Source organism: Podarcis raffonei, chromosome 11 (genome assembly GCF_027172205.1).
Source record: "Podarcis raffonei isolate rPodRaf1 chromosome 11, rPodRaf1.pri, whole genome shotgun sequence".
In the NCBI taxonomy this organism is placed as follows: domain Eukaryota; kingdom Metazoa; phylum Chordata; class Lepidosauria; order Squamata; family Lacertidae; genus Podarcis; species Podarcis raffonei.
Genome location: NC_070612.1, coordinates 28,271,132 through 28,286,389, shown reverse-complemented (window position 1 = coordinate 28,286,389; position 15,258 = coordinate 28,271,132). Strand labels below are relative to the sequence as shown.

At 38.7% G+C, this 15,258-nt stretch overlaps 2 protein-coding genes across 7 annotated transcripts in view; one reads left to right on the top strand and one right to left on the bottom strand.

Moving 5' to 3' along the window:
• Window positions 1-741, top strand: part of SCAMP1 (secretory carrier membrane protein 1) — a 28,115-nt gene extending 27,374 nt beyond the window's left edge. The window contains exon 9 of the mRNA XM_053407817.1: window positions 294-741. Within this exon, the coding sequence (XP_053263792.1) occupies window positions 294-458 (165 nt within the window). The 3' untranslated portion in view covers window positions 459-741. The remainder of the gene's footprint in view (window positions 1-293) is intronic.
• Window positions 742-5,957: 5,216 nt separating this feature from the next.
• The window catches only part of LHFPL2 (LHFPL tetraspan subfamily member 2), a 121,432-nt gene continuing 112,131 nt past the window's right edge, over window positions 5,958-15,258 (bottom strand). For all 6 annotated transcript variants that reach the window (XM_053409160.1, XM_053409159.1, XM_053409158.1 and 3 more), the window contains one exon: window positions 5,958-10,991. In XM_053409160.1, coding sequence (XP_053265135.1) covers window positions 10,735-10,991 — 257 coding nt within the window. In that variant the 3' untranslated portion in view covers window positions 5,958-10,734. The remainder of the gene's footprint in view (window positions 10,992-15,258) is intronic.

Here is a 15,258-nt window from a genome sequence, read left to right as displayed (position 1 = left end):
TTTTCTGTAACCACTAGGGGTCACACTTTATATCTTATGAATACCTGCTGTGGAGTTCAAATCATAGATGATACAATTACTAGGAAACAAATATGTACACTGGAGGGCTTTGAAGCAAAGACACAAAACATAATGCAAGGGAAATTTAACCAGTGATTTAATATCTTCAGAATTGCTGTTTTTGCTACAAATATTGTTGGTGCCTAAAACTCTGCTAGGTGCTGTATGCAAGATTTTTTCTTTTTCTTATTGGAAAACACGCCTCATCGTTTCACTCTGGGCTTCTTCCACAGGTACATGGTCTCTACCGCACAACTGGAGCAAGTTTTGAGAAGGCCCAACAAGAATTTGCAACGGGGGTGATGTCCAACAAAACTGTACAAACTGCTGCAGCCAATGCTGCGTCAACAGCAGCAACTAGTGCTGCTCAAAATGCTTTCAAGGGTAACCAAATATAGCGAAAAGAAATGAAAAAAATCACTACCATTTTCAGCTGTATTTTCTTTTTCAGTCACTTATATTCCCTAAAGACTTGTGTTAAAAATGCACACAGCATGTATGTCTCTTCAGCTGTGCATGGGCTAAAACAGGAAAAGGTCCTTGTTTCATTACTTTGTACACTTATTTATTCAATCAAAGGTACTTCCTGGCTACTACTCTTAACTGAAAATGGTTCTATTATTCCTCATCTTTTTGGAGGCACGCTATATTTGGTGAAAATTTAAAACCGTGAATCTGAAATTGATATGGCAACTTCTGGCGTCAACTTAAATGATTTGGGGGGGGCAAAGGGGGGTGGGTTCTTGTCAATAGCTGTCCCTGGAAACTTTCATTTTGACTTGAGACAAGCACTTTGGATTAACTCCTTCTATTCATAACAACTTGATTCCCTATTTTCTTAACGTAAGGAATGGGGCAACTGATGGTCTTGAATATGAAATTTTGGCTGCTGCTTTATAGCTTCAGCAGCTGATGAAGGACAAATGTAAGCTTAAAATAAGTATGATAGATAATGTAAATTTCTTTCTTTTTTTAGGATAATAGGTCTTTTGATAAAAATCTGAGTTTGCATGAAACAGTTTTGACCATGCTGAGCTAGTGTTTTGGTTCAGAATTTGTCTCTACCACTATGGTCACAGTATTTGTTGGGATCTGTTTTCATGGTGTGTGGTCTTCTTACAGAAATTTTGGAGCACAGATAGTCTCACCAAAATAATATGTGATGCAACAGGCATTGAGAATTACGTTTAATGGAATCTGAGTGATTATATATGCTATTTTTAATTTCAGTATTCATGTCTTTGGAAAACATACTGCTAAAGAGAACCCATTAACCAATATTTAGAACACTCCCACAGCTAGTCCTTTTTGACCTGTGTTAAAATGCAGTGGATTTTTTGTTGTGCTTAAGGAGTCTGGCATTTTTTAAGTGTGCACTTGTGTTTAACAATGGTACTAAATCTTTAGCCTTGTCAATCACTCTGTTTATTGCTTGTACAAACATCTGAATATACAGTATCTTATTGAAATCTTTAAAAACAACCATAGTCTCTAATCAGGCATTTAAAAATGGAATTTAATTATGTACTTGAATTCTTTTTAACATACTTCAGCCTTTATGTGTGATTTTTAATCTGAATAAATGCATTGAGGATGAGTTTTCAGTGCAGTAATAATCAGCTATGTGTGTTACACAGAGGTTTTTTCATTTTTAATTCATCTTTGTATCCTGAGTAATCAGCTCTCATTTTAAGGTCATCCCCCCCATTGACATTCTGAAGTATATGAATTATTGGATTGCAACTTGGAACATATCTTGGATTAACTTTTCAAATAGCATTCAATTGCTGTCATTAAAGACTCTTAATTCTTATATACTGCATAAAGGTATTGCAATATAGGTCCTAATCTTAACACACTCTGATCCAATATTTATTTGGGAAAAGTATTATTCAGCTGACCCACTATTGGAAAAATATTCAGCATGGTCTAAAAGCTATGTCTGGGGTATATTCCTATATCTCAAATTATAAACTTTACCTTATATGAATAAACAGGATAAATTTGACAGCTTAATCACAACAGCAAATACTAGAAAATAGACTATATGGGAATTACATTTTGTAAACAGTTTTCTACACCTAACACAGAGGGCAAGTCATATCATGGATGTTGTGAGGAATTTGATGTATTTAGTCCTTGATTAGTAAGAGAGAGTTTAGCTTTCTTTAATGTACATTTTATTTTAATCCTTCAGCCTACTTCTGTTGCCCTATAATATTTTTGTTGCTAATCCTGTAACTTGTATTTGGGGTTGGAGATGAATTTTAATTCAATACATTGTTATTGAATATTTTTTCCTCAGGGGATAAAGCAGAACGAAACTTGAAATAGATAAATGCAAGTCTAGTTTGCATAAGTCTTGTAGCTATTTTGATTCAAGGAAACAAGACGACATATGTTGATTTTAACGTGTACAATTTTACAGATCATCATCTAGAAAATTAACCATCAAGGTTAAATCAAAAACTTTTGATTTTTAGTTTTTGGCAAAAGGCTGTTGTATGTTAAAATATTTAGCACCGGAATTAAAATATGTCGGTTAAAAATCATATACCTATTATTTAAGTCATTTTGTAGTATCCAGTTGTGGCTAGATCAAAATACAGAGTTTCAACACTGGAATGTCAGTACTCTTCGCTATAGTTTTGGCATTGGAGTCGATTATCTGAGGGATATCTGTATATTTTGTAAATTCCTAACAATGCTTTGCCATCCTGATGAATGTCATGGTTCTGTACAAATGCACACAGATCCTCTGATGTTGCATGTCTGGGTAGTTCAAAGGTTCTACATATTTATTGTATTAACTCAGTGATATAGAATAAAAATGTTTCCTAATTGTTTGCTCTGTATAGTTTTAAAACTCAAGTAGGAAATTTTTGTAAAAGGCAAGCTAAAATGCAAGAGGGTTAATGTGTACAGAATGTATCACATATTTCTCCCCCCCCCCCCAGCTCTAGTCATATGTAGTTACACAGAGGCAGAAATTACTTGATTGGTTTTATTGCCTTATGGATTTATTTCATTATTTCATATGTTGTAAGTCACCTTGATACATTACTTAAAAACTGATGTGTGACTGTGCATTTGATCCAGATTCTGGCACTATTAGTCACATGTAACTATGCACAACTAGAGCTGGATCGGGGTTGTTTTTTTGTAATCTGTATATAAATTCTGTGATCTGCTGCAGTGGGAAAAATATGTCAATTACCAGAACAACAAATTGATACCATTAGAACTGGGAATGGTTGAAAGAAGCACCCAGTAATAGTTGGTGTGTTTTGGTTTTGTGATGTAAATTGGAAACTTTAAAGAGAATGATTTGTCGGTACTGACGAAAACTGGGAGTATTAAATTTTGTCTGGGAACTTGTTGGAAGTAAACTGAAACCTCTGAAAACAAACCTTTGCTGGTATTTTTTATATCCGGATCACTTTGTCACTGCTGTGGAGGGTCAATTTCTCTACTGTGAGTCCTTTATGAATGTAGCAATAAAGTTTACTGATAGTGGCCACAATCCAGGAAGGTATATAACCAGATACAGCTGTGGGCCTTTTTCCCTTGGTTTTCACTTTTCAAAACCTGCCTTGTGTGCCACACAGCAAGCTACAGCTAAATTGAAAGCCATGTTTGATATGCCTTTACAAGGGTTGGGTGCTATGGAAATGATGTAAAAGCCCTGATTGTGTCTTTCTAAACGTTGTGTGACGAGAGACTCTGTGTGCATACTATAGAGACCTTATAAAGACAGAACTAACATCATCATTAATTCACAATGCTCTGTTATTCTGGTGTCTGCGATAACAGGTCACAGTGTATAACTGAGCAGCTACAAGTGGGTCACAAGTTTTATATGTGGGAAACTTCTGGAATAAGCTGTACAATTTATGGAATATTGTAGAGCTGGAACAGGTATAGAAGAGGGCAACCAAAGGGAACAAGGAGACTGGAGCAAGTCCACTATAAGGAAAGATTACATTGTTTGGGACTTTGGGGGAGGGGGAAAATATAGAGGTTTATAAAATTATGCATCATGTGGAGAAGCTGAGGTGATTCAATAAAACAGAATGGTGGGAGAGTCAGAACAGAGGTAGTCCTTTAGATGGCTGAGTTAGTGGAACTGACTCCCCAAAAGAGATAGAGATGGCTACCAACTTGAATGGCTTTAAAAGGGAATTAGACAAATTCATGGAGGATAGAGCTATCAGTAGCTATGTAAGCCTGATGGTTTTGTAATGTCTCTAAATACCAGTTACAGGGAATCGCAGGCATTTGGTTGGCCACTGTGAGAACAGGTTGCAGCAAAATGTGTTCATTGTTCAGTTACTCAATTATTGCTCTTTGTTGCTATAACTGCTGCATTCCGCAAAGACAACTAACATCAGAGATGGAGTGTATATAATGATTGGACAAAAGAACGCCACGGTGACAACTAAGAGACTGGCCTGTACTAGTCTCAGGCTCCCATAAATATGTGAGGCTTCACCTCGTTTTTGTCTTTTGGAGCTATCCAGCCAGATGGCCAAAGGTACTCTCTCACCATCTACTCTGCAAAGAATTCTGTGCATGCTCCTAAACCCAAGACTTCTCAAGCAGGTAACCCATATCAAAACTAAATTGAACTAAGCTAACATGCATCTAAACTAAACTAAATTTTTTGCTTTCATTTCAAGTATGTTTGATTTGGTGCCTTCATTTTTCTTCCTCCCTCTCTCAAATAAACGTTTTTTTTAATACTTTGGGCATCTGGCTTCATTGGTTTAAAAATGAGTTTTCCTCACTAAAATCTTCCTCATGCATGGTTGTTGAGATGTCTAGGAATATTTCACAAGGTTTTGTTCAAGTTCTTTGTCCACAGGTCTTTGGGAAAATAGGTTGACTGCTGCTTTTGATATGTTTTCCTTAGAGCTGGGCTGAAAAGGCTCCTTGAGAGTATGTCTCTGAAACTCACTAAGCTTCTGGCCAAGGTTGTGCTAGAAGATGTAGTCTAGTAGCTACTGATAGGTAAAGGTACCCCTGCCCGTACGGGCCAGTCATGTCTGACTCTAGGGTTGTGCGCCCATCTCACTTAAGAGGCCGGGGGCCAGCGCTGTCCGGAGACACTTCCGGGTCACGTGGCCAGCGTGACGAAGCTGCTCTGGCGAGCCAGCACCAGCGCAGCACACAGAAACGCCGTTTACCTTCCCGCTATAAAGCGGTACCTATTTATCTACTTGCACTTAAGGGTGCTTTCGAACTGCTAGGTGGGCAGGAGCTGCAACCGAAAGACGGGAGCTCTCCCCGCTGCGGGGATTCGAACCACCGACCATACGATCGGCAAGTCCTAGTCCTAGGCACTGAGGCACTGAGGTTTTACCCACAGCGCCACCCGCGTCTACTGATCAGTATCAGTAGCTACTGATAGCTTCCACCAATTAGACATGGTCCAAACACTTATTGCAATTTCACCCATTTTTCCTAATTACACCAACAATTTTTAGTTATCAGATTGGTACTAGAAAATACAACTGTTAAATGCCTCCAATTGATTGCCTTTGTTCTCTTTCTCTTTTGGTTCTCAATGGTTACAACCAACAGTACAACTATTCACTGGTACAAAGTTACCTGCTCTTCCTTTCACATTCAATCAGAAGCCAATGTCATTCTCATTCTTGTAGTTCCTCTCCTGTTGCATGGATAACTTGGCTTGTGTGTCTTTCAGGAATTATAAAGTAATTGAATTTATATTCCTCACCTTCTTCCAATGAGCACTGGGTGGCAAACACATTGATATTAATACAATTTAAATTTCTGAAAAATACAGATTAAACCAAACTTTAAAAACAACAACTGTATGCTCCCAAACTAGTAATATCAGGCTTGTCAAAATCAGAAATGATTGCTCAGAAAACTTATAGGGTTAATAACTGTTTATTAGGCAAAGAAATTACTATATTGTAGACAAATTAAATTAGCAATACAGCTCAACAACATCCTTTACTATGTTTAGCTGACTATAGAGCTTCAAACATTCCTCTCTTGTTCCTTTTATGTTGATGAGCTTGCTAATTGCTAAACAATCCTTCACATTTAGGCTATAAATAAGTAGGCCTGGATTTCCCAGAGTTCAGGAGATGCTGGAAATCCATCATTCCAATTATTGTTAACCCCACCTTCATTCCAATGAGGGATTTTACAGGACATGGTTGACATCTGATAAATATGAAATAGAATTAGTGTAGCTGTATTTGCCTTTGTAATACCCTTGTCCCTTTCAACCTCTCTTTTTCCTTATTGTTATTGCACATCTCACGCCATGTGAATCTTTAAATTTTTACCCTCTGGAAAGCAGTGGCACATAACACAATACAGTAAATGTTTACAAAAATGATTCAGCCGCAGCTATTTAAGAAATAATTTGTTAAGTTTTTTTTTTACACATTTTGAGCTGTTTAGAACACAGGTTTAAAACACAATTTCTTGAGTTAATATAGCACACACTAAGAAGCATTCACATATATGTCATCTTGTGAAGGCAAAATACATTATAAAAAGGGGTCCTTGACATTTGTTTAGAGGTAAAACACAAAATCTTTCTTAAACCACAGGATGTAATCTGGAAAACTTTCAAGATTCCTTGTACATAAGATTTAAACCTTGTGACTGGCAATAATGCTTCTATCCAAGGAAACACAAAGTTGTGTTGATAGCAATGGGTGTAAAAGTGACAAAACCAACCATGATGTAAGTTTTCTTGGAATTATGAAATATTTTTTGGCATTTATGAAATAGAAGTTTATATGAAAACTAGGATATATTTCAACCATAAGAAAGATGCATTATGCCATGTAAGGAATGCCAGTGTTTGGTTACTGATGTGCTTATTTGCAAAAGAACGGGCTGAACTATTTCAGTGGCTGAAATCTGAACTATGCCATTGGAAATTTTGTTTAAACTAGATTTTCCTTGAGTTCTCTCCCTCTTTCCACAATACTGTAATATATAGCCTCACATAAGGAATTGTGCCTGTGTATTACTGAGATCGGACTTCCTGGAAAGCTTTCCAGCAGAGAAAATGCTTGTCCCTTTAGAGCTCATTACAATACATGATGGGCAGGACTCAGCTTGTTTTTGACCATGGAACCATTCATACCCATGTTTTATAGGTAAGCAACAAATACAAGTTCTTGCTAGGTGTTAGCTGTAATAGCACAGTAAAGCATCATCTTAGTAGGATGTGATGTTAAATACATTTTAAACTTCCCAATTATGTGGTAAGATTTGCCAGGGCCTAAGTTTCATAATGCACACACTTCTAGGTTACTGTGCTTCCAGTCCATGTTATTATAGAAACTTCACTTATAGTCTGCAATTCTGTGGTTCATGTACATTAGAATGTAGAGTTTATAACTAGACCAAATGCCACTTGAGTGTTGGTTAAAGCTGTATCTACCATACTGGATTCTGAAATATTAGCCATTGCACGACTAAAATATTTTACCTGTTTAAGTCATTGACTAAAACACATAGGATTGATCCATTGCTCAATCATATGTGCATGTGATTTATTTTTACAAAGCAAAAAAGCTGCTGGTTTTAGATACATACCTGAGTCATAGGAAGTGTCTTAGAAGCATTCTCTCTATTACTTTCCAACAGGAGTAAAAACCTATTTGCAAAGAAGTTCTTGTCAACTGCAGCTTTTATGAATTTATTTTAACTGCTGTTCAATTCAACGTGTGTGGGGGGGACTTTCTCTTTTTTAAGATGACAAGTTTTGCTTTAAACGCTGCAGCACTACAGTGTATTGTCTACAGTTGGCATGCCCATTTGGAACCCTTACTAAAAGGGCAGTTGGAAATGTGAGAGACCAAGTAAATAATGGTTTGTTACATCAGTGAATTCCTTAAAACACTTTTCAAGAGCCCCATATACTACTAATCTGTTCCATAAAAGCTTTAATTTCAACCGTGCACACTCTCACTCTCTTAGACACATTAATTTCTGATTTTACCACTTCAATTCTAGGCTGGAAGCTGTTAGTTTGAAATCCCATGATAGTTTCCCTAGAGAAAGAGATAGAAATCTTAGTGTTATCCCTCAATTACCTTCAAATGTTTGTATCTCAAAAATCAGTATGGAGGTTAAGTGCAAGAGCAATTTAACAATAAATGGGGAAGAGATGTGAAACTAATTATTGAACCAGCACTCTTCTTTTTAACAGCTCTTATGGCTCTTATCGCCAAACTGCCATTTGGGGGAGAAGGAAATTAAAGAAAAATTGTGAGAGCAATTGTATTTTTAAAGGGGGGAAACAGAATGCATATTCTGACTTGGAGTAACTACACACCTGGATCACAGCCATAATAATTACAGCAGTATTCGGGGGGGGCAGCTTCAGATATAAAAATTATCCATGTGAAATGTGCCAAGATCATAACCTGTGATAAAATTGATTCTGCCAAACAAATATTTCATTAGCCCTGTGTCCTTATTGAATATGCATTATTTTTAGAGCTAAAAAGGTTAGCTCTAATTGAACCTCACTATTTCAATCCAGAGGTTTTTTGCTGCTGCAGTACCAAAAAGGAGAGCAAACTAAAGAACATCAGCATGGACACTCCATGTGCATTAAGAGGGAGCCCTTTTAAATAGGAGAAGCCCACCATGTTCTAGCATGAGATAGTCTTCCTCAGACCTGTGCAGCCAAGCACAGTCCACAACTATGTGTTTTGGTTACTAGGACCTTGCAAACCTTTCTTTATGTGCTACCTGTTTAAAGCTACAAAAATGAACAAGGGTTGTTAAGCACCTGGCAGAGACACAAAAGTAGGCTGCATTTGGCTTGGGTTGCAAGTAATCTCCCACTCTGTAAACGATGGGACAGTGTTTACAATGTTTGGGTTTTCAGGTTAGGTGAACCTGGTTGTTGGTGGTTGTTTTATAAGACCCTATCTTTATAGTAGGAAGACTTATTGTTGTCCATCACACTTCTAAAGTCTTAATGCATGTTTGTATTAATCATAATGTGTGTGGGTAGTGCATCACCCTTTTATGCTCTTGCTAATTGGAATGTCCACAAGTTTTTGAACAGGAGAAATTGTGGAAGAAGTAGCAGCAGCTCTGCAAAAGAAAGCAAACTTTTGTTGTCCAAGATAATGTCTTAATTGGCACTGCTGGTACTGAACATATCAGCATAGTTGGTAATACCCCCACAAAATTTGTATGTACATAGTTGTTACTCATTTTTGTAGTACTTACTATAGCAGTGGTTAAAGAAGAAGCAGCCATGCACAATAAACCTGAGTTAGAGGGGTAGATACTCTAAAATACATTCCTTGTTACTGGAAATTTCAATTTTCTTAATTTTAGAAGCTATGGTAGACATAAGTGGTTATCATTAGTGGTTTTGATGTAAAATTTTAGTCTAGCATCTTGGCCTCCAACTGCTGCAAGTTCTTCCTATTAAAAGGCAAAATATGAGAGATCAATGTTAATAAGGCTAATCTGATACATGAACATCTGAATATTAGCCATCAGTTAACCCGTCATTATGACAGCACCATTATATTTTGTTTTAATGGGTTTCAAAAATTCTTAGGCTTGTAGAAAAATTACAGAAGTGTATGTATGCACTGTCTTGCAGAAAAAGATCACCTCTGGAAAATCATTGAGCTGATTATAATCATCAGCGTGCAATATAGCTGTAAAAAGATCTTTCAAAAGCATCAGACCTTAATAGAGTCTGTCCTTAGGTGATGATGTGGCTATTTTAGGCACATAATCTTGGGCAAAATGAACGCAATGGCAGTCTGTACTTGGAATGGTGCGAAGAGGCCGTTGGAGGTACCCTGTGGGCACCAGTACTCTGCTACTGTCCTTGAAAGTGGATTAAGGTCTACCCTTCCACTAGGAGGTATACCTTTGGGGCCTAAGTACTACCATTACTACTTCCTAAGACTTGCTTCACCTATCTACATTTAGACAGCTAAATCAATTGCATATTGCTAGTACTACCTGTGCTTATGAGCCCAAAATAATTTAGCTTTCATTCTGGTGGCTGCTGTATACTGTACTTGTTCTGACTACAGCAACCTATTTCACATGTTTACTGGGCAAAGTATTGCTTACAAGCCCCAGCCTATGAAAATCCCTTCCTTGCAAGCTTCATTTGGAATCCCTGCATATTTCCTGTACCCAAGTTTCCCCCATGTGCTATTTCAACAAGATAAGCTTTTCTAAATGCATCCCGAAGAAACTGCTGTGGGGATGGCACCAAGGTGACATCTAAAACCTTTGAACTTGAAGCCTGGTTACATTATCTTTCTGTACATAGTGGAAACATATTGACTTGTATTCAGCAATATCCTTCCAAGGATTCCTCTGCAATCCTTCATAGTGGTGAACATACAAGGAGAACTGAGCATTTCCAAAACCGTTAGGCACTGTTCATGCAAACTTGAAGCCAACAGCTGTATGTTGTAGCATCCTTCCATTGCAGCCAGGTGCTGTGATGCTGACAAAGTAACATTTTCTTCTTATGTTGCTGATAGTCCTCCTCCATGCCTATTAAGTGACACTATACTGCTTGAGCTCCAAAAGGCTTTTGTGTGTGTCTTAGCATCAGTTCATTTAGAAGTCCACTTAGAAGCCAATTCTGCTGAGACATGTAAAGGTTCTCTTGAGTCATTAAAGGAGACAGATAAGACTTTTCCCTTCTTCAATTTCTTCCTGTACTTTGTCACTGGAGGTGGCGATTTCAGCTTGGGCGGAGAAGACTGCGCAGATGAATGTCAGAACAGTGCCACCAATTGCAGTGTAGAAAGCCCAGCCCAGCGAACAGTCACCAAGTTTATAAGCTGAAGCATAATGTCCGCAATAGTCTATTGCCTTCTGACAACCCCAGCCAGCAGGGTATAAGATCAAGCCTAGGATAAGGAAGAGACCTACCAAGAAAAAGAAAGAGTAGTTAGAACAAAAGTGCAAACACATAACTGTAAACCAAACTGGCAAAAAAGCGAAGTTTATCATGACAAAAGGGGAAAGGATTCAGTAACTACAATGCAGAATCACTTGGCCTGCAGGCTTAGAGACCGACAGGCAATGCACTTTTTATAGTGCAACTGTGGGTATGAGTTTGACATGCTAAATGTAGTTGCTGCTATGCAGTAATACAAACCCAGCAGGACATGGCCAAATGGAGAATTATTACTAAATTTATTACTTGCCCTTCACCAGCAGATCCTAGGGTGGGTTACGGCAACATTAAATTCAGCATTAAAAACAGCTAAAACAAATTACAGTCACATGTAAAATGAATCAAATGACAACACTGAAAAATGTTTACAGTATTAACTATATTCCTATTATTCCTCCCCATCTCCACCGAGGATGAAGTTTTTTCTAAGTTATAAATCACAGCCAGTATCGGTTTGTTTCTTAGTAAATCTTGAGGGCAGGAACAGCTGTGAGTGCTAGTTTCTGTCTCATTCATAGCAATTAAGATTGTACATGCTCCAGCACATTACTGTTTCTTAATTATTGGGACAGAATGCCAGCCAGCTGAGAGAAACATCCCAGTATCCCACATTACATCAAGCTGCACTTGGACATATGAGAAGGTTCAAAATGTATCAGACCCTGTATGTAAATCCTTTAACAAGCATTTCTTAAACAAAAAGAGAGAACCTGGATTATCTGTAGCCTTTTATCGTTTGGTTGGTTGCAAAACCCCATATGTGAATTATGTTCCAGTCTTAACATTAGGGATTTCTCTGTGAGTATACTGAGTCAGGAACAGCCAAAAACATTGTGTAGTGTTCCTTGCCAGCATGCCTGTGTCACTGAGACTATAACGTATTGCTTCATCTTGGGCAGGATAAACTGGGCTTTCATCCTTCTGAGCCCACCAGCTGTGACAGACTAAACACCAGAAATCCCCTTCCTGATGTCATCAGAAGTTCCTTTGTCAGTGTGCTATACAGCATCATTTTTCTGAATAGGAGATTTATTGACACAGCAGAAGTTTGAAAATTACAATATTTAGCACCAAAATTTCATTTGAAATGGCTTTTATCTATCAAAACTAGGATGCTTTAAAACTGCTCCAATCTAAGTGTACCTTCTCTTACCAGAAAACTTTTTATGCACAGGTGTTAAAGGAAAACAAAACTTGAGCATAACCTCTGAGGGTACACCAAACATCTGTCTTATACCTTGGTGTTCTGACCCCAGAACTTGACTTCCCTGAGGAAAGGAGATGATGATTAAACTTGTGGTATAGCTATATCCTGGCTTGCTGTTTACCAGGGACCTGACAGCTTTGGGAGAGGGACGTCTGTGCGTTTTATCACATTTTTCACCTAAAATTAGTTAACACTGCACAGATTGCTTCTTAAAATGTAGGCTATGTGCTCATAGTCAGATTCCTTTTTAAAAATTGGCTTCTGTCATTCTGCATTCTGCATTATATGCATTTATCAGAAAACTGAGTAAATAAGATTTAAACGCTTAAATGTTTGCTAGCAAATACCACAAGATACTACTGTGTGTTGCATTAACTTATTAGCACAGACTTATCAAACAGGTGTGTCCAGGCATCCATTCTATCCGTAAATCAAAGAATTCACTAAAGACAAATTTTAAGAAGCCAGTTTTTTCCGTTCTCCACCTTTATATCTGCCACTCAATTAGTATGCCTCTGTAATTTAATTGAAGAACATGAAATTACAAATCCTTCAATCCTTAAGTATTGAGATACCCCCTACTTACTATTTAATGATCCCTGTGTAAGTCTTGTACAGTGCAAATGTAGGGGAGAAATTGAGTAGCTAATTAATTTGGTGCCTTTAATTGGACTCTCAGAGACTGGAGGCAGCTTTGGAGAGGATGTTCAATTTAAGTTTTGTGGAGGTACATCTGGAGGGGCACCTCCACTTTCCAAGTGATTAGCTAAAAAAGGATTAGCTTAAAAAAAAGTTAACGCAGAGAGACACAATCCATCTCTCCAAAAACAGAAAGGAAAAAGAGAAGTATATTGTGCTCTAGACACAAATTAATAAAAATAAGTTGTCAATATAATTTTGAAGAAAGGGGAGTTCAGTAGCAAGAGCTAAGTTCTAGCTTAAGTAGCTAATTGTCATGTGCCTTTTTATTTTGGTTTCAAAGGTTTTATTTGGAGCTCCAGGAATGTAACAAGAACTGTGGTTAATTGGATACGTCTAAGGAAACCTTATATACAGGGCTTGAAGGCAACAATCCTCTTCAATTGTTTGGCCCTAACATCTGGTGTTCAGATATGCACTGCCTCTAAACACTGAAGTTTCACTTAGCTATCAGGGCTAATAGCCGCTGAACATGAGGAACAACATCATTGTTGAAAGCCAAGAACTCAAAGTTCAGTACAAAAATTCATCAGCGTCACACATCACTCTGACTGCCTTGCACTGGATCTGAGCAATGCCAGACCAGCAGCAGTGGCAGCTTTGGAATAACATAAAGCAGATCCCCCTGGTCTGATCTTGGAAACAACTCCTTCAGAGAGCATGGTTATCCAGCTGTTTGTTTGGATAAGCCAGAAGCATGATATTTAGTTCTGACAGTCTCTTGTGCAGTTGTTGTTCTGCCACATTAAACAGCAGAGTATACTGGCAAAGCTGAATGCTGTCTGCAAATCCAGAAATGACCCCCTTGCATTTCCTACTGAAACAAAGGGGTGTTTGCCTCTCAAAAATGCCTCTGAAGAAGGCAGAAATTGGCCAAATGGGATCAATGGAACGTCAGTGCTGTAGACAAGCAAGGACCATGCTGCATTATTAAAATGAAGGGGAAACACAGAAAACAGCTCAGAAAGTATTTTGTCTGTTTTCTTGTCATTTAATAGTAGAACTGGAAGGTCATTTAGTCCAATCCCCTGCAATGCCTAGCAGTTCGAAATCACGTCAAAGTGCAAGTAGATAAATAGGTACTGCTCTGGTGGGAAGGTAAATGGCGTTTCCGTGCACTGCTCTGGTTTCACCAGAAGCGGCTTAGTCATGCTGGCCACATGACCCGGAAAAACTGTCTGTGGACAAACGTTGGCCCCCTGAGCCAGTAAAGCGAGATGAACGCCGCAACCCCAGAGCCGTTCGCAACTGGACTTAACTGTCAGGGGTCCTTTACCTTTTTTTAGCTGCAATGTGGGACTCCAATTAAAGCATCCATAACAGATGGCCATCCAATTTCTGCCTAAAAACCTCCAATGAAGGAGAGTCCACCATTTTCCAAGGGAATCCATTCAATGTCATAGACAAGATACTGTATTTGAACCCTACTATACATGTGACACACCCATTCCTAAAAATGCAAACTTGATATAGGTAGCTATTTAAATGCAGTAACTTAGTCAAGCCAATCCTAGGATTCAGCTAGATTGGTAAAGAAAAAGCAATTTATATGTATCTGTGTATCTGAAGTGTATCTGAAGTGTATCTGAAGAAGTGTGCATGCACACGAAAGCTCATACCAAGAACTAACTTAGTTGGTCTTTAAGGTGCTACTGGAAGGAAAAAAAATTTTTTGTTTCAATTTATATGTGTTGTATATGCGATATAACATTGTGCCACCAGATGGCAATGTGGAGCCCTATTATTTTCTACCTGTTTTTCCTGTTTAAATTGACAATGCTTTAAACTGAAACACTTACCGTATTTTTCGCCCTATAGGACGCACTTTTCCCCCTCCAAAAATGAAGGGGAAATGTGTGTATGGGGCGAATGCAGGCTTTTGCTGAAGCCTGGAGAGCGAGAGGCGTAGGTGCGCACCGACCCCTCTCGCTCTCCAGGCTTCAGGAAGCTATCCACAAGCCTTGCGAGCCCAGCGGGAGTTCCCGCAGGCTCACAAGGCTTGCGGGCAGCAGCCTGCAGCCCGAAGCACGGGGCGCCCTCCGGAGGGTGCCCCGTGCTTTGCGCAGATGTCCACAAGCCTTGCGAGCCCGGTGGGAGTTGCCGCCAGGCTTGCAGATAGCAGCCTGTTCTGGGGGCTGGGGTCAGGGGAAGCTCAGGATTCCCCCGCCCCAGCCCCACGGCTGGGGGGGAAATAATTTTTTTTATTCATTTCCCCCCCAAAAAACGAGGTGCGTCCTATGGGCCGGTGCGCCCTATAGGGCGAAAAATGCAGTATTTGATGTGTCTAGATCCAGCCCTAGATTTCAGCAACTGACTGGAAATATCCAAT